The sequence below is a fragment of the Perna viridis genome, chromosome 2 (genome assembly GCF_037379345.1).
Source record: "Perna viridis isolate PV_CMFRI_1.1 ecotype Kerala chromosome 2, ASM3737934v1, whole genome shotgun sequence".
Lineage (NCBI taxonomy): Eukaryota > Metazoa > Mollusca > Bivalvia > Mytilida > Mytilidae > Perna > Perna viridis.
Genome location: NC_142446.1, coordinates 6,179,540 through 6,192,617, shown reverse-complemented (window position 1 = coordinate 6,192,617; position 13,078 = coordinate 6,179,540). Strand labels below are relative to the sequence as shown.

At 35.1% G+C, this 13,078-nt stretch overlaps 1 protein-coding gene across 1 annotated transcript in view; it reads right to left on the bottom strand.

Moving 5' to 3' along the window:
• Positions 1-3,397: 3,397 nt before the first annotated feature.
• Positions 3,398-13,078, bottom strand: part of LOC148623458 (cleavage and polyadenylation specificity factor subunit 2-like) — a 123,959-nt gene continuing 114,278 nt past the window's right edge. The window contains exons 19-20 of the mRNA XM_088565259.1: positions 9,647-9,837; positions 3,398-3,846 (exon numbers count right to left, since the gene is read on the bottom strand). Coding sequence (XP_088421385.1) covers positions 3,754-3,846; positions 9,647-9,837 — 284 coding nt within the window. The 3' untranslated portion in view covers positions 3,398-3,753. The remainder of the gene's footprint in view (positions 3,847-9,646; positions 9,838-13,078) is intronic.

The window sequence follows — 13,078 nt, the reverse complement described above, 5'->3', positions numbered from 1 at the left end:
AATATTAGAAATTCATTTTCGAATATTTCAAAATATTGATTTTTGTCCACTCCGGCTTGCCATATTTTATGCTTTTAAAAGTGTAAATATATGTGACAATGTAAATAACACAAGTCTAACCAGAGGCTGGATATTTGATCATGATGTACTTTTAATTGTGTGTATTTTTATTTTGTTGATCAAATATGTGACACTTTAATAAACTATTTATTAATTTTGTTATTTGACCGGATTCTTTTTGATAGCTTTTCCTTAATGGATTGGCTATTCGATTGGATTTTGATGGACTTCGTATACAATATTCAATTGGGGTTAATCCGATTTTTAATTTTTTCAAATAAATTCAATATCATAAAGTTGCTTACTGATTACAAACATTATCACTTTCTGAAGGGAAACTCGAATTTTAACCACCGAAACTACACTCATTTATAGAAGCTAGGTTTATTTCATACTTCGAAATATGCAATGAATATGAAATCCTATGATGAATTTGGGGAAACTCTAGACCTTTATGAAAAAACTTTATATTCAACTTTTTAAAACTTAGGAGATGCTCGAAAAGTTTCACTGCGATTGAGGGAAAGAGCTCCCAACTGATTGATTACTTTACTCAAATATTAAATATTGTTGAGTCACAAAAGGAATTTTAAATCTTATTCTTCTGGTATGTAAGAGAAATCAAGGGAACCGAAATTCTAGAAATCAAAAGAATGTGATCGAGGGACAAAGACTAGACAGGGAAAAGACACACACAACATAAAATAACCAAAATAATACACACAAAGCAATAAAAGTAAATGAGTAACTCATACTCAGACTTCTAGAATCACCCGCCAAGTTGCTCGTGAAACGTCAATTCTGGGGTAGCTTTCATACGCCAGTGAAACATAAAAAATGAAACATTCAGTTCTTGAATTATTTGGATTGCACTGCCAACAGTTGTTAACACTTGTCTGGATAACCTGTCATCAAGCTTTCAAGTAGCTTATAATATATAATTGACATGAAACATGAAATAGTTACCAGGGGCGGATTCAGGCGGGCTAATTTTACAACAAAAGATATCTACATTGCACTCACTCTAGAAGAATATTTAAAAAAATTAACCTAAAAAAAAAATGTTCGCCTCGCTCCGCTCGGCAAAATTTTAACTATGTGCCCCCTAATCTAAATTGCTGGAACAGCCCCTGGTTACGTTATATTAATACAAAAATGAATACAAAAGAATGGAATGCTTGTCACAGAAATATGATTCGGAAAGTGTTGCGGGCGATGGTCCTGATTTTTTCAACACTTTTCCACTCACAGTATGAAAAAAAGGACGACCAAAAGGGACCACGAAGACCGTTGATGGATTGCCCAGTAAACGAAGATAGAAGAGTGGCAATGGCAACATGGTCAAACCGTTCAACCTGAAATCTTCCAAGAAAATCGAACATATGATACTTACATGGTTTGTCAGTAACATTCAGATAAAATCCATAAATAACACTACTTAATTTCAAGCGGATGCTTGGATTCCGATGTAAACATCAAACATGGGAGACGGTTAATGAAACATTCAACTTTAAAGCTAACTTTTAAAAGATCAGCCATGCATCTGTGTGACTGTACATAATCATACATGTATTTATATCAATTGATTGTTGAAAAAAAATGCAATTAACTTTATTTTTTTAGTCTTGCAACGAAGTAAATACAATTCTCATGTCTATGTAGCTCAGACAGAACAGAGTATGTCAGACGAGCCGCTTAGTTGAATCTATCAAAACAAAAACTGTGAACAACTTCTGTATCATTTAATGGTGCTAAATGCATGTGTGAGGAAAATTGAATTGTCATTTGAAACGTAAACCCGCCTGTTTGCCAAAATATAAGTGCATCGTTTTCATGGAAAACAGGACCTACATATAAGCAAAGAGTTAAATATATTTAACTCCTTGTTATAAGTATAGACCACAGACTCAGGTTTGAAAAATTTTGCTTCATTCGATCCAAGTAAAACAAATACTTTCTGTAAATACAAATGGTAACAATAGAAAGCCCAGATAATACTCTTTACTACGATGATAGTAAACGTTACTAACTTTGAAAAAAAAATGGAATAAAAACCAGTTTGACTCCCTTAGTCGCCTAGTAGAGACCACAGTTCGATTTATTGGGCTAGTATATAATAAAAGTAAACAAAATGCTATTTTAATTTTAGCATTTTTATTTCTTTCGTTTAAAACTCTGTTTATACAGAATTTTTGCATTTCACTACTCATGGCCTTCACTTTATATAATTACTTCCTTTAAGAGATCCTTTCACAGTTAATTAATTCAAGTTGTTGTCCAGACATCATGAAAATGCTTGTTTAAGACCCATTTTTATGCCTCTGATTCATACACGGTTCAAGTCACAACCCCCATCATCAATCCAAGCTTTTTTTATGTGGTATGACACCTTGTGGTACAATTTCAGAGAGATCCATTTAAATTAATCAAGAAATTGACTGGCCCCCTTTTTCCTTAATTCTTATTCTTAAAAGGTTCAAGTCACAACCACCATAACCAATCCCAGGCTTCCTTTGGTGGTATGGCATCTTGTAGTGTAATTTAATAAAGATCCCTACATTTATTGTCTGGACATGAATTCAAAGTTTCTATGACTGCAATGATAACCACAATTACAGCATGATACCATAATTTGACCACACACAATTTTGTGTCATACTCATGCTGCTTGTCCAGTAGATTTAAGATAGTGTAATTTGTAACTTCATTGTGTTTTGTCCTGATTGATGCCAGAACTACTGAGACAAGAATATGCTGGCCATATGTCAACCAGTTGTATATTCTATGATCATCACTATGACTTGTCTTACCAATATAAATTGTACTTTTTTAATATAATCATTGGTCATGACGTATTAATGGGCAAAGATGTTTTTACTCTTCACTGGGCCTTCAACGAACATTAGGGCTGGTTTCTTGCAAGAAGCAGCAGAACTGCTCATAGAGCACCAAAGTTCAAATTGCCCCCAGTGGGTTTCATGCTGCATCTTTACAAATTTGTGTTATTATTGTTCTTTGTTAGCAGTATATTTTGTGTTTCCTGTGTTGTCTTGTCAAAGGAATTTTCCTTTTTCACTTTGGTGTTTATGTTCCAGGCTGAGATTTTTGCATTTACATATTTCTTTTTTTTACTGCTTGTTGGGGTTCCTCTTTTATATTAACTAATATCACATACCATTTGCACCTGTGTTGTTTTAAAAATATTCCTTTTGAATCAGTTACTAAACAGATAGTGTTAAACTTCCTAACTTCTGTTTAGTGTTACAGTGACTGGTGTTTGAAGGATTTATGCCAATTCTGACTGCAAAGTTAAGGCCAGTTTCAATAAATGTTAAAACAACGTCTGAATATTTTATTGCAATCTGAAGATTGTCATGACGATTATTATCATATGAAAACCAGTTATAGATTTCACAAATATAAAGTGTAAATGACACATTGTGACTTCATTACTTACCATATTTTTACACTTCTACTATTTTTTTGTGTGAAATGGACAGCAAGTATTTACAGACCATGACAGTGTCATAAATTTTATTCCAGTCAAGTTTTCGCAGGTTTATACAATCCAGATAGAAGGTAAAGCAGAGATGTATTGAAATAATCTTTATTGTATGTAGGACCAAATCAATCCTCACTGTCCTGTTGATCTCTCAGAAATGTAAATAGACCAAAGTTTCTGTCGCATAAGTATCATATGATAGCATACTGGTTATACAAAAGATCTCGAATCTTAAAATAATCATCACACATGGCACCTTCTAACTGCATTCTACCAGCTTCATACTGAAAAATAAAAGCTTAACATTATACAAAATAACTATCTTGAAAACCATAGTATTTATTAGATCAAAGGAAAAAGCAAGACCCTCCTTATCAATTTGCAAAAATGAAAATAACAGATTTTTGTGTGTAAATGTGTGCATTAAAATGTGTTGATCAGGGATTTTTTTTGCTCCCCCCCCCCAAGGTGATTCTCTGGATTGGCAAATGAATAGACACTAGAAATGAACTATATTTGAGCAGCATTGACAGCAATTGTTGTAAGAAATATGTTATCAAAGGCAGATATAGCTAATAGTATGAAAAAAATCATACAAATTTTACTATTTTAAAAACAAGAGGATCCCATGAGCCTGAATTGCTCACATCGTTAAATTTTGCCTTTCAAGGGCAATAAATTTAACATGGAATGTCGAACAATTTTGAATCAAAAAGACTGTGGTAGGACTTATCAAAATGATCATTTCAGCTATTGAAAGTTTCTATCTATCATATTTTTCAAGATATTGGCTGAAAACTGTAAAAAAAAAACATAAAAACAAAAAACAAAACAAAACAAAAAAACCCCATCATTTTCACCTTTCATGGGCAATAACAAGAAGTAATCTGACAACTTTGATCCCTTCAACACTATTGTAGGCCTTATAATAAGGATCATTTCAGCAATTGAAAGAATTTTGCTAAACCTATTGGTTTTGAGACATAATATATGCGAAAAAACTACTGTCTGTCCCCAATGATCTATTTTAAGTAACTACAGCCAAGTTTTTGACAGGTCTCTACATCAGTTCTATGGAAGATACCCCAAAGAACATTCATACCAAGTTTGGTTTCAGTTGGTCATGTAGTGTCAGAGGAGAAGAGTTTTGAAAAATTGACAATGACAATGAGAACGTATGCCAAGTGATGGCAAAAGCTCCCTTGGCAATTCAACAAGGTGAGCTAAAAAAGTGAAACTGTAGACAATGATATGATATGGACAGTTAAACAAGATCAATATCTTTAACAAGGAGTAGTTGGATGATTTTGATTCAAAAGCAGACTTTGGTAGGACTTACAAGGATCATTTCATCAACTGAAAATTTCATTCTATCTATTATATCTATTCTATCTATTATTATAAAACTATAAAAAATGAGTCATTTTTCACCTTTCAATGGCAATTAATCTTACATGGGGTTGTCAGACAACTTTGATCCCTTGGAGACTTTTGTGGGTCTTATAATAATGAACATTTCTGCAATTGAAAGAATTTGGCAAAACCTAACGGTTATGGAGTTATGCAAATAACTACTGTGTGATCCCTATATTCTATTTTTAGTAATGGTGGCCATGTTTTTCGATGGATCAAAAATCTATGCAAGATACCCTAAGGAACATTCATTCCAAGTTTGTTTCCTATTGGTCAAATAGTGTCAGAGGAGAAGATTTTTGAAGAAAAGTAAAAAAAAAAAAACATAAAAAAGGGCAATAACTCCAACATGGCTTAATGGATTAAAACGAAAATTTGACCACAAATAGATATCATCTTGATGAACACTTTTACCCAAAATTTGGCTAAACCTAATGGTTTTGGAGATATATGCAAAAAAAAAAAACTACTGTCTGACCCCTATGTTCTATTTTTAGTAACAGCAGCCATGTTTTTTGATGGCTCAAATATCCCAACATCAGTTCTATGCAGGATACCCCAAGGAAAATTCATACCAAGTTTGGTTCCAATTGGTCAAGTAGTGTCAGAGGAGAGGAGTTTTGAAAAATTGATAACCACAACGATGATGGACCAATGATGGACGCAAGTGATGGCAATAGCTCACATGAGCTAAACAGTGATTAAACAATATGACTGGCTTAATATAACTAATAACATGCAACAAATGACACAAAATACTTAGCATCTCACAATCTGACAGCAGTAGTCATACACAATGAGACATATCACACTCTCCCCATCTGACAGCAGTAGTCATACACAATAGACATATCACTCTCCCATCTGACACCAGTAGTCATACACAATAGACATATCATACTCTCCCATCTGACAGCAGTAGTCATACACAATGAGACATATCACTCTCCCCATCTGACAGCAGTAGTCATACACAATGAGACATATCACACTCTTCCCATCTGACAGCAGTAGTCATACACAATGAGACATATCACACTCTCCCCATCTGACACCAGTAGTCATACACAATAAGACATATCACACTCTCCCCATCTGACGGCAGTAGACATACACAATGAGACATATCACTCTCCCATCTGACAGCAGTAGTCCTACACAATAGACATATCATGCTCTCCCATATGACAGTAATAGTAATACACAATGAGACGTATACTCTCCTATCTGACAGCAGTAGTCATACACAATAGACATATCACACTCTCCCCATCTGACAGCAGTAGTCATACACAATGAGACACGTCACACTCTCCCATATGACAGCAATAGTTATACACAATAGACATATCACACTCTCCCATCTGACAGTAGTAGTCATACACAATAAGACATATCACACTCTCCCCATCTGACAGCAGTAGTCATACACAATGAGATATATCACACTCTCCCATCTGACAGCAGTAGTCATACACAGTGAGACATATCATACTCTCCCCATCTGACACCAGTAGTCATACACAATGAGACATCACATTCTCCCCATCTGACACAAGTAGTCATACACAATGAGACATATCACTCTCTCCCCATCTGACACCAGTAGTCATACACAATGAGACATATCACACTCTCCCATCTGACAGCAGTAGTCATACACAGTGAGACATATCATACTCTCCCTATCTGACACCAGTAGTCATACACAATGAGACATATCACATTCTCCCCATCTGACACCAGTAGTCATACACAATGAGACATATCACACTCTCCCCATCTGACACCAGTAGTCATACACAATGAGACATATCATACTCTCCCCATCTGACAGCAGTAGTCATACACAATGAGACATATCACACTCTCCCATCTGACAGCAGTAGTCATACACAATGAAACATATCACACTCTCCCCATCTGACAGCAGTAGTCACACACAATGAGACATATCACACTCTCCCATCTGACACCAGTAGTCATACACAATGAGACATATCATACTCTCCCAATCTGACAGCAGTAGTCATCATACACAATGAGACATATCACACCCTCCCCATCTGACACCAGTAGTCATACACAATGAGACATATCACTCTCCCATCTGACAGCAGTAGTCATACACAATGAGACATATCACACTCTCCCCATCTGACAACAGCAGTCATACACAATGAGACATATCACTCTCTCCCCATCTGACAGCAGTAGTCATACACAATAGACATATCACACTCTTCCATCTGACAGCAGTAGTCATACACAATGAGATATACCACATTCTCCCATCTGACATCAGTAGTCATACACAATGAAACATGTCACACTCTCCCCATCTGACAGCAGTAGTCATACACAACGAGACATATCACACTCTCCCATCTGACAGTAGTAGTCATACACAATAAGACATATCACACTCTCCCCATCTGACAGCAGTAGTCATACACAATGAGATATATCACACTCTCCCATCTGACAGCAGTAGTCATACACAGTGAGACATATCATACTCTCCCCATCTGACACCAGTAGTCATACACAATGAGACATCACATTCTCCCCATCTGACACAAGTAGTCATACACAATGAGACATATCACTCTCTCCCCATCTGACACCAGTAGTCATACACAATGAGACATATCACACTCTCCCATCTGACAGCAGTAGTCATACACAGTGAGACATATCATACTCTCCCTATCTGACACCAGTAGTCATACACAATGAGACATATCACATTCTCCCCATCTGACACCAGTAGTCATACACAATGAGACATATCACACTCTCCCCATCTGACACCAGTAGTCATACACAATGAGACATATCATACTCTCCCCATCTGACAGCAGTAGTCATACACAATGAGACATATCACACTCTCCCATCTGACAGCAGTAGTCATACACAATGAAACATATCACACTCTCCCCATCTGACAGCAGTAGTCACACACAATGAGACATATCACACTCCCCCCATCTGACACCAGTAGTCATACACAATAGACATATCACACTCTCCCCATCTGACAGCAGTAGTCACACACAATGAGACATATCACACTCCCCCCCCCCATCTGACAGCAGTAGTCATACACAATGAGACATATCACATCCTCCCCATCTGACAGCAGTAGTCATACACAATGAGACATATCACTCTCTCCCCATCTGACACCAGTAGTCATACACAATGAGACATATCACACTCTCCCATCTGACAGCAGTAGTCATACACAGTGAGACATATCATACTCTCCCTATCTGACACCAGTAGTCATACACAATGAGACATATCACATTCTCCCCATCTGACACCAGTAGTCATACACAATGAGACATATCACACTCTCCCCATCTGACACCAGTAGTCATACACAATGAGACATATCATACTCTCCCCATCTGACAGCAGTAGTCATACACAATGAGACATATCACACTCTCCCATCTGACAGCAGTAGTCATACACAATGAAACATATCACACTCTCCCCATCTGACAGCAGTAGTCACACACAATGAGACATATCACACTCTCCCATCTGACACCAGTAGTCATACACAATAGACATATCACACTCTCCCCATCTGACAGCAGTAGTCACACACAATGAGACATATCACACTCCCCCCCCATCTGACAGCAGTAGTCATACACAATGAGACATATCACATCCTCCCCATCTGACAGCAGTAGTCATACACAATGAGACATATCACTCTCTCCCCATCTGACACCAGTAGTCATACACAATGAGACATATCACACTCTCCCATCTGACAGCAGTAGTCATACACAGTGAGACATATCATACTCTCCCTATCTGACACCAGTAGTCATACACAATGAGACATATCACATTCTCCCCATCTGACACCAGTAGTCATACACAATGAGACATATCACACTCTCCCCATCTGACACCAGTAGTCATACACAATGAGACATATCATACTCTCCCCATCTGACAGCAGTAGTCATACACAATGAGACATATCACACTCTCCCATCTGACAGCAGTAGTCATACACAATGAGACATATCACATTCTCCCCATCTGACACCAGTAGTCATACACAATGAGACATATCACACTCTCCCCATCTGACACCAGTAGTCATACACAGTGAGACATATCATACTCTCCCCATCTGACACCAACAGTCATACACAATGAGACATATCACATTCTCCCCATCTGACACCAGTAGTCATACACAATGAGACATATCATACTCTCCCCATCTGACAGCAGTAGTCATACACAATAGACAAATCAGTCTCACTCTCCCATCTAACGGCTGTAGCAATACAAAATGAGACATATCAAACTCTCCCACCTGACAGCTGTAGCTATACACAAAGAGACATATAACACCATTCACATTGAGGCATATTTTGTCTGTGACCTTACCTTTTGAGGGCAGCACAGTCATTCACAATCAGAATTATAGCACCCACCTTTCTGAATGAGACAAAATTATTCACAATGAGTCACCTACACTTCAGACTGCAACAATGTTACAAAGTCATTCAAAATGAGTCATACATCACCTACCAATTAGATTGCAACAAAGTCATCCACAATGAGTCCTATATCTCCTCACCTTATGACAGCAACATAGTAAATCACAATTAGACATATGACACCTACCCTTCTGACTGCAACAAAGTCATTCACAATCAGTACTCCTCCAGCAAATTCTGCCTGGTATCCTTCCAATTGTAACACACGCTTAAAGTCAGCCAGCTTAGGTTCATTGATGAAAACTGCTTTATGACCATGACTTGTATGATCTGGTAAAGCTTCTAATGTTGGTATTATCTCCCCTTCGTCATCAACATCTGAAGTTAGACCATAAAATACAAAACAGACTGATACATATTTTTTCATGTATAAATTTGAAACCTTGAAATAAGTGGCTTTACTTCTAAGTAAGTTCTACAAATAGACATGACAACAATTTTGTTTGATGCACACCATCTTTCATCAAACTTTGCCTAGTAATTACTGAGAAGATTTTTGAAAAATTGTTAACAGACAACAATGGCAGTGGCAATGAATGCAGCTGATGGCAATAATACACAAATACAAATACAAATATTTATTTGTTCAAACACATTTATAATAAATGGTTATGACACAATACACAAATTCAAACATATAAAAAATGACAGTTCAAATAATAACCATATTGATTGAAAATCTGGAGCGGAGGTGCCTTAAACTAATACTTTATTTACCTGACAAGGCTAAACATTTATTTATATATACAATTATGGTTTTTAGAATAATCAAGCAGTTACTGTTTAATATCAAAGATAAATAATTTTCTGTTCTTGAAAAGAAACTTTTGTCTTGTTTTTTATCAGTTGTTGAGAACTTATCTGGATACTTTATAGCTGGACAGTGTATGAAAAAATGCACATCATCTTCAATTTGTATGAAGTGCAAATACAGTTAATTTTGGGGATATTTTGGTAGCGTCCCCTCTCAATTGCCAGAAAGTGAGCACTAATCCTAAATTTACAAATTGTGGATCTGTCAGATTTAAATATGCATACATTAACAAAAGCAGGTCTACAATTTGATTTGTGTAAACTTTTATAAAAGCAGAGTTTATTATTTTCTGTTAAGCAGCTATATTGATCTTGAATACCTTGATCAAGTATTCTTTGTTTTATATTTGATATAACATTTGATATCATGGGTATTTAATATAAAGATAAATAAGATAAATCCCAATTCTTTTATCCATTTCCGGATTGTTGAGACCCGTTTGTTATTTTGGGGGATATTATTATATATCTTAATAAAGTGTGCTTTTTTGATTACATATGTGTTCCCAAAATTTGATTACTTGTATAATTACTTCTGTTTTTAAAGGGGTCTATTAAGTTCTGCAAGGCATACAACAGTTGTTGCTTTGCTGTGTAGTCCTAAAATTTCTTTGATAAACTTAATGTGTAAATGTTCAAATGGATCTGTATCTTTAAAGTTACAATCAATTCCCCATACTTCACATCCATACATAATTACAATAATAATAATAATTCCTAAATAGCAGCATGATTTCACTGTTTCTAGGATATTTTTATCAAATGTAAATTTATTGAAGTATGATTTCCCATTTGAATTGAAAACTATAACTTTAGATTTTTGTTTACTGACTTAAAGTTTCAAGGAAGTACAGAATTTAATGATTAAAAGATATCTAATGAATTTTGGAAGCCTTTATCAAAGCTAAATAACAATATAATGTCATCTGCATATAGGAGGGAGTTTATTGATATGTCCCCAATCATGACTGGGTCTGTTGACCCTTCTTTAAGATGGGAAATAAGATCATTTATGTATAGATTAAAAAGAATGGGACTCTATACATTCCCTTGTTTTACACCACATTTGGAAATGAAATATCTACTAAGCCCTTGATTAAATTTTAACTGACAGCTAGGGTTTATGAATTATAATAAATTATATTAAAAATACGTTTAGGGAAATTATATCTAATAAGTTTCAAAAAAAAAAAAAAAACATTCCCTCTCTCCATACAGTGTCAAAAGTTTTTCCTAGATCTATAAAGGGTGTGAATGCATTTTTATGACCCTTTAAAGCAACAGATGCCAAGTAATGGTAATAGCTCACATAAGCAGCTTATTTAATGTGTGTTTACAGTTACTGAAGACCTTTTGGTGATATCTGGAAGTATTTACGCTATATACTGGAGCATTTGTTGAGTTTCACATTATCCATTCATTTCCATAACTGTGAAATCAGGAATTGAAAGAGTAGAATTATAATTTAAGGCTGAAGAAAATTTAGTCTGACCTTGGCCAAAAGTTTTAAAGAATCCTTATCATATATAAAATTCATATTGTTTTCTTAGCAAAATTCCAAATAGAGCCTAAAAGGATTATTTCAATTCCTGACTGTGTGCAAATGGATGTTAATGATGTTATAGTGTCTAACCAGGATGAACAATTCAGAAGGCTTTTCATGATTAATCAAACTAGGGGCGGGCCCCCCCCCCCCCCCAAAAATAAAAAAAAAAAAAAAAAAAAAAAATCTAATTAAATAAAAAAAAAAAAAAAAAAAAAATAAAACAAAATAAAAAGCTTTGCCAAGCACAGCATGATACGACCGTATTGGTAGAAATCTGAACAGTTGGAACAACAATGAACACAATATTAGTTTTTGGCACACTTACAGCTGCATTAGCTGCCAAATTTGTTTAGTTCTGATTCTACTGAATTTTGCTGATTCAATGAAATAAGTTTGTAGGAATGCAACTGAAGCAATAAATGCCAATAATACGTAAAGAATATTGTGAAAACAAAATTTTTTTAATCAAAGAAGATCTATAGCTTGGTTCTAATTATTTTTCGCCATTATTTACGAATATTGCTGACATAATATTCACATGAGTTAAAAAAACTTTCACCTTGGTAAAAAAAATAACAATAACGGATACACAGGTAAGCATGTGTCTTGTTTACATTTCATCTGATCTATTTCTTAATTAGTTTTCAAAAAAATAATGACAATTACTGACTATACTTGTGCCACATTATATCACAATACGTAAGTTACAAAAGGGTCTTTGCCTTATATTCAAACTTTTTATTTTTACAGCTTGACTTCATTGGTCTTCCTTGCCAATGATTAAACACTTTTGCTTTGCCATCAATTTTTTTTTAAAGAATTGACCCTTATAGCACATGCGCGGATTAAGGTCACCAGAAGTTACATGCATACAAATTTTTCTAAATCGACTTTTTGTCTTGCAAGACAATAAATATATTGACACCTATTTTATGTATTTAATGCATTTTATTTGTGAATATCAAATGAAATTATACAGGAAAAGTACAATTTAGTAGACATAATTCAAAGTTAAGGCATATTTCAATAGAACCAAAAATTTATGAAAATGACAGCTAATGCAGCTTTAAGCATAGGAACTTGTAATTATTACAGACACAACAACTGGTGTGGACACTAAATTGCACAAAATTTAAAATTCAAATAAAAAATTTCAAAAAAATACCAAAAATAAACCCTCGAGAAGCCTGAATTGCTCAG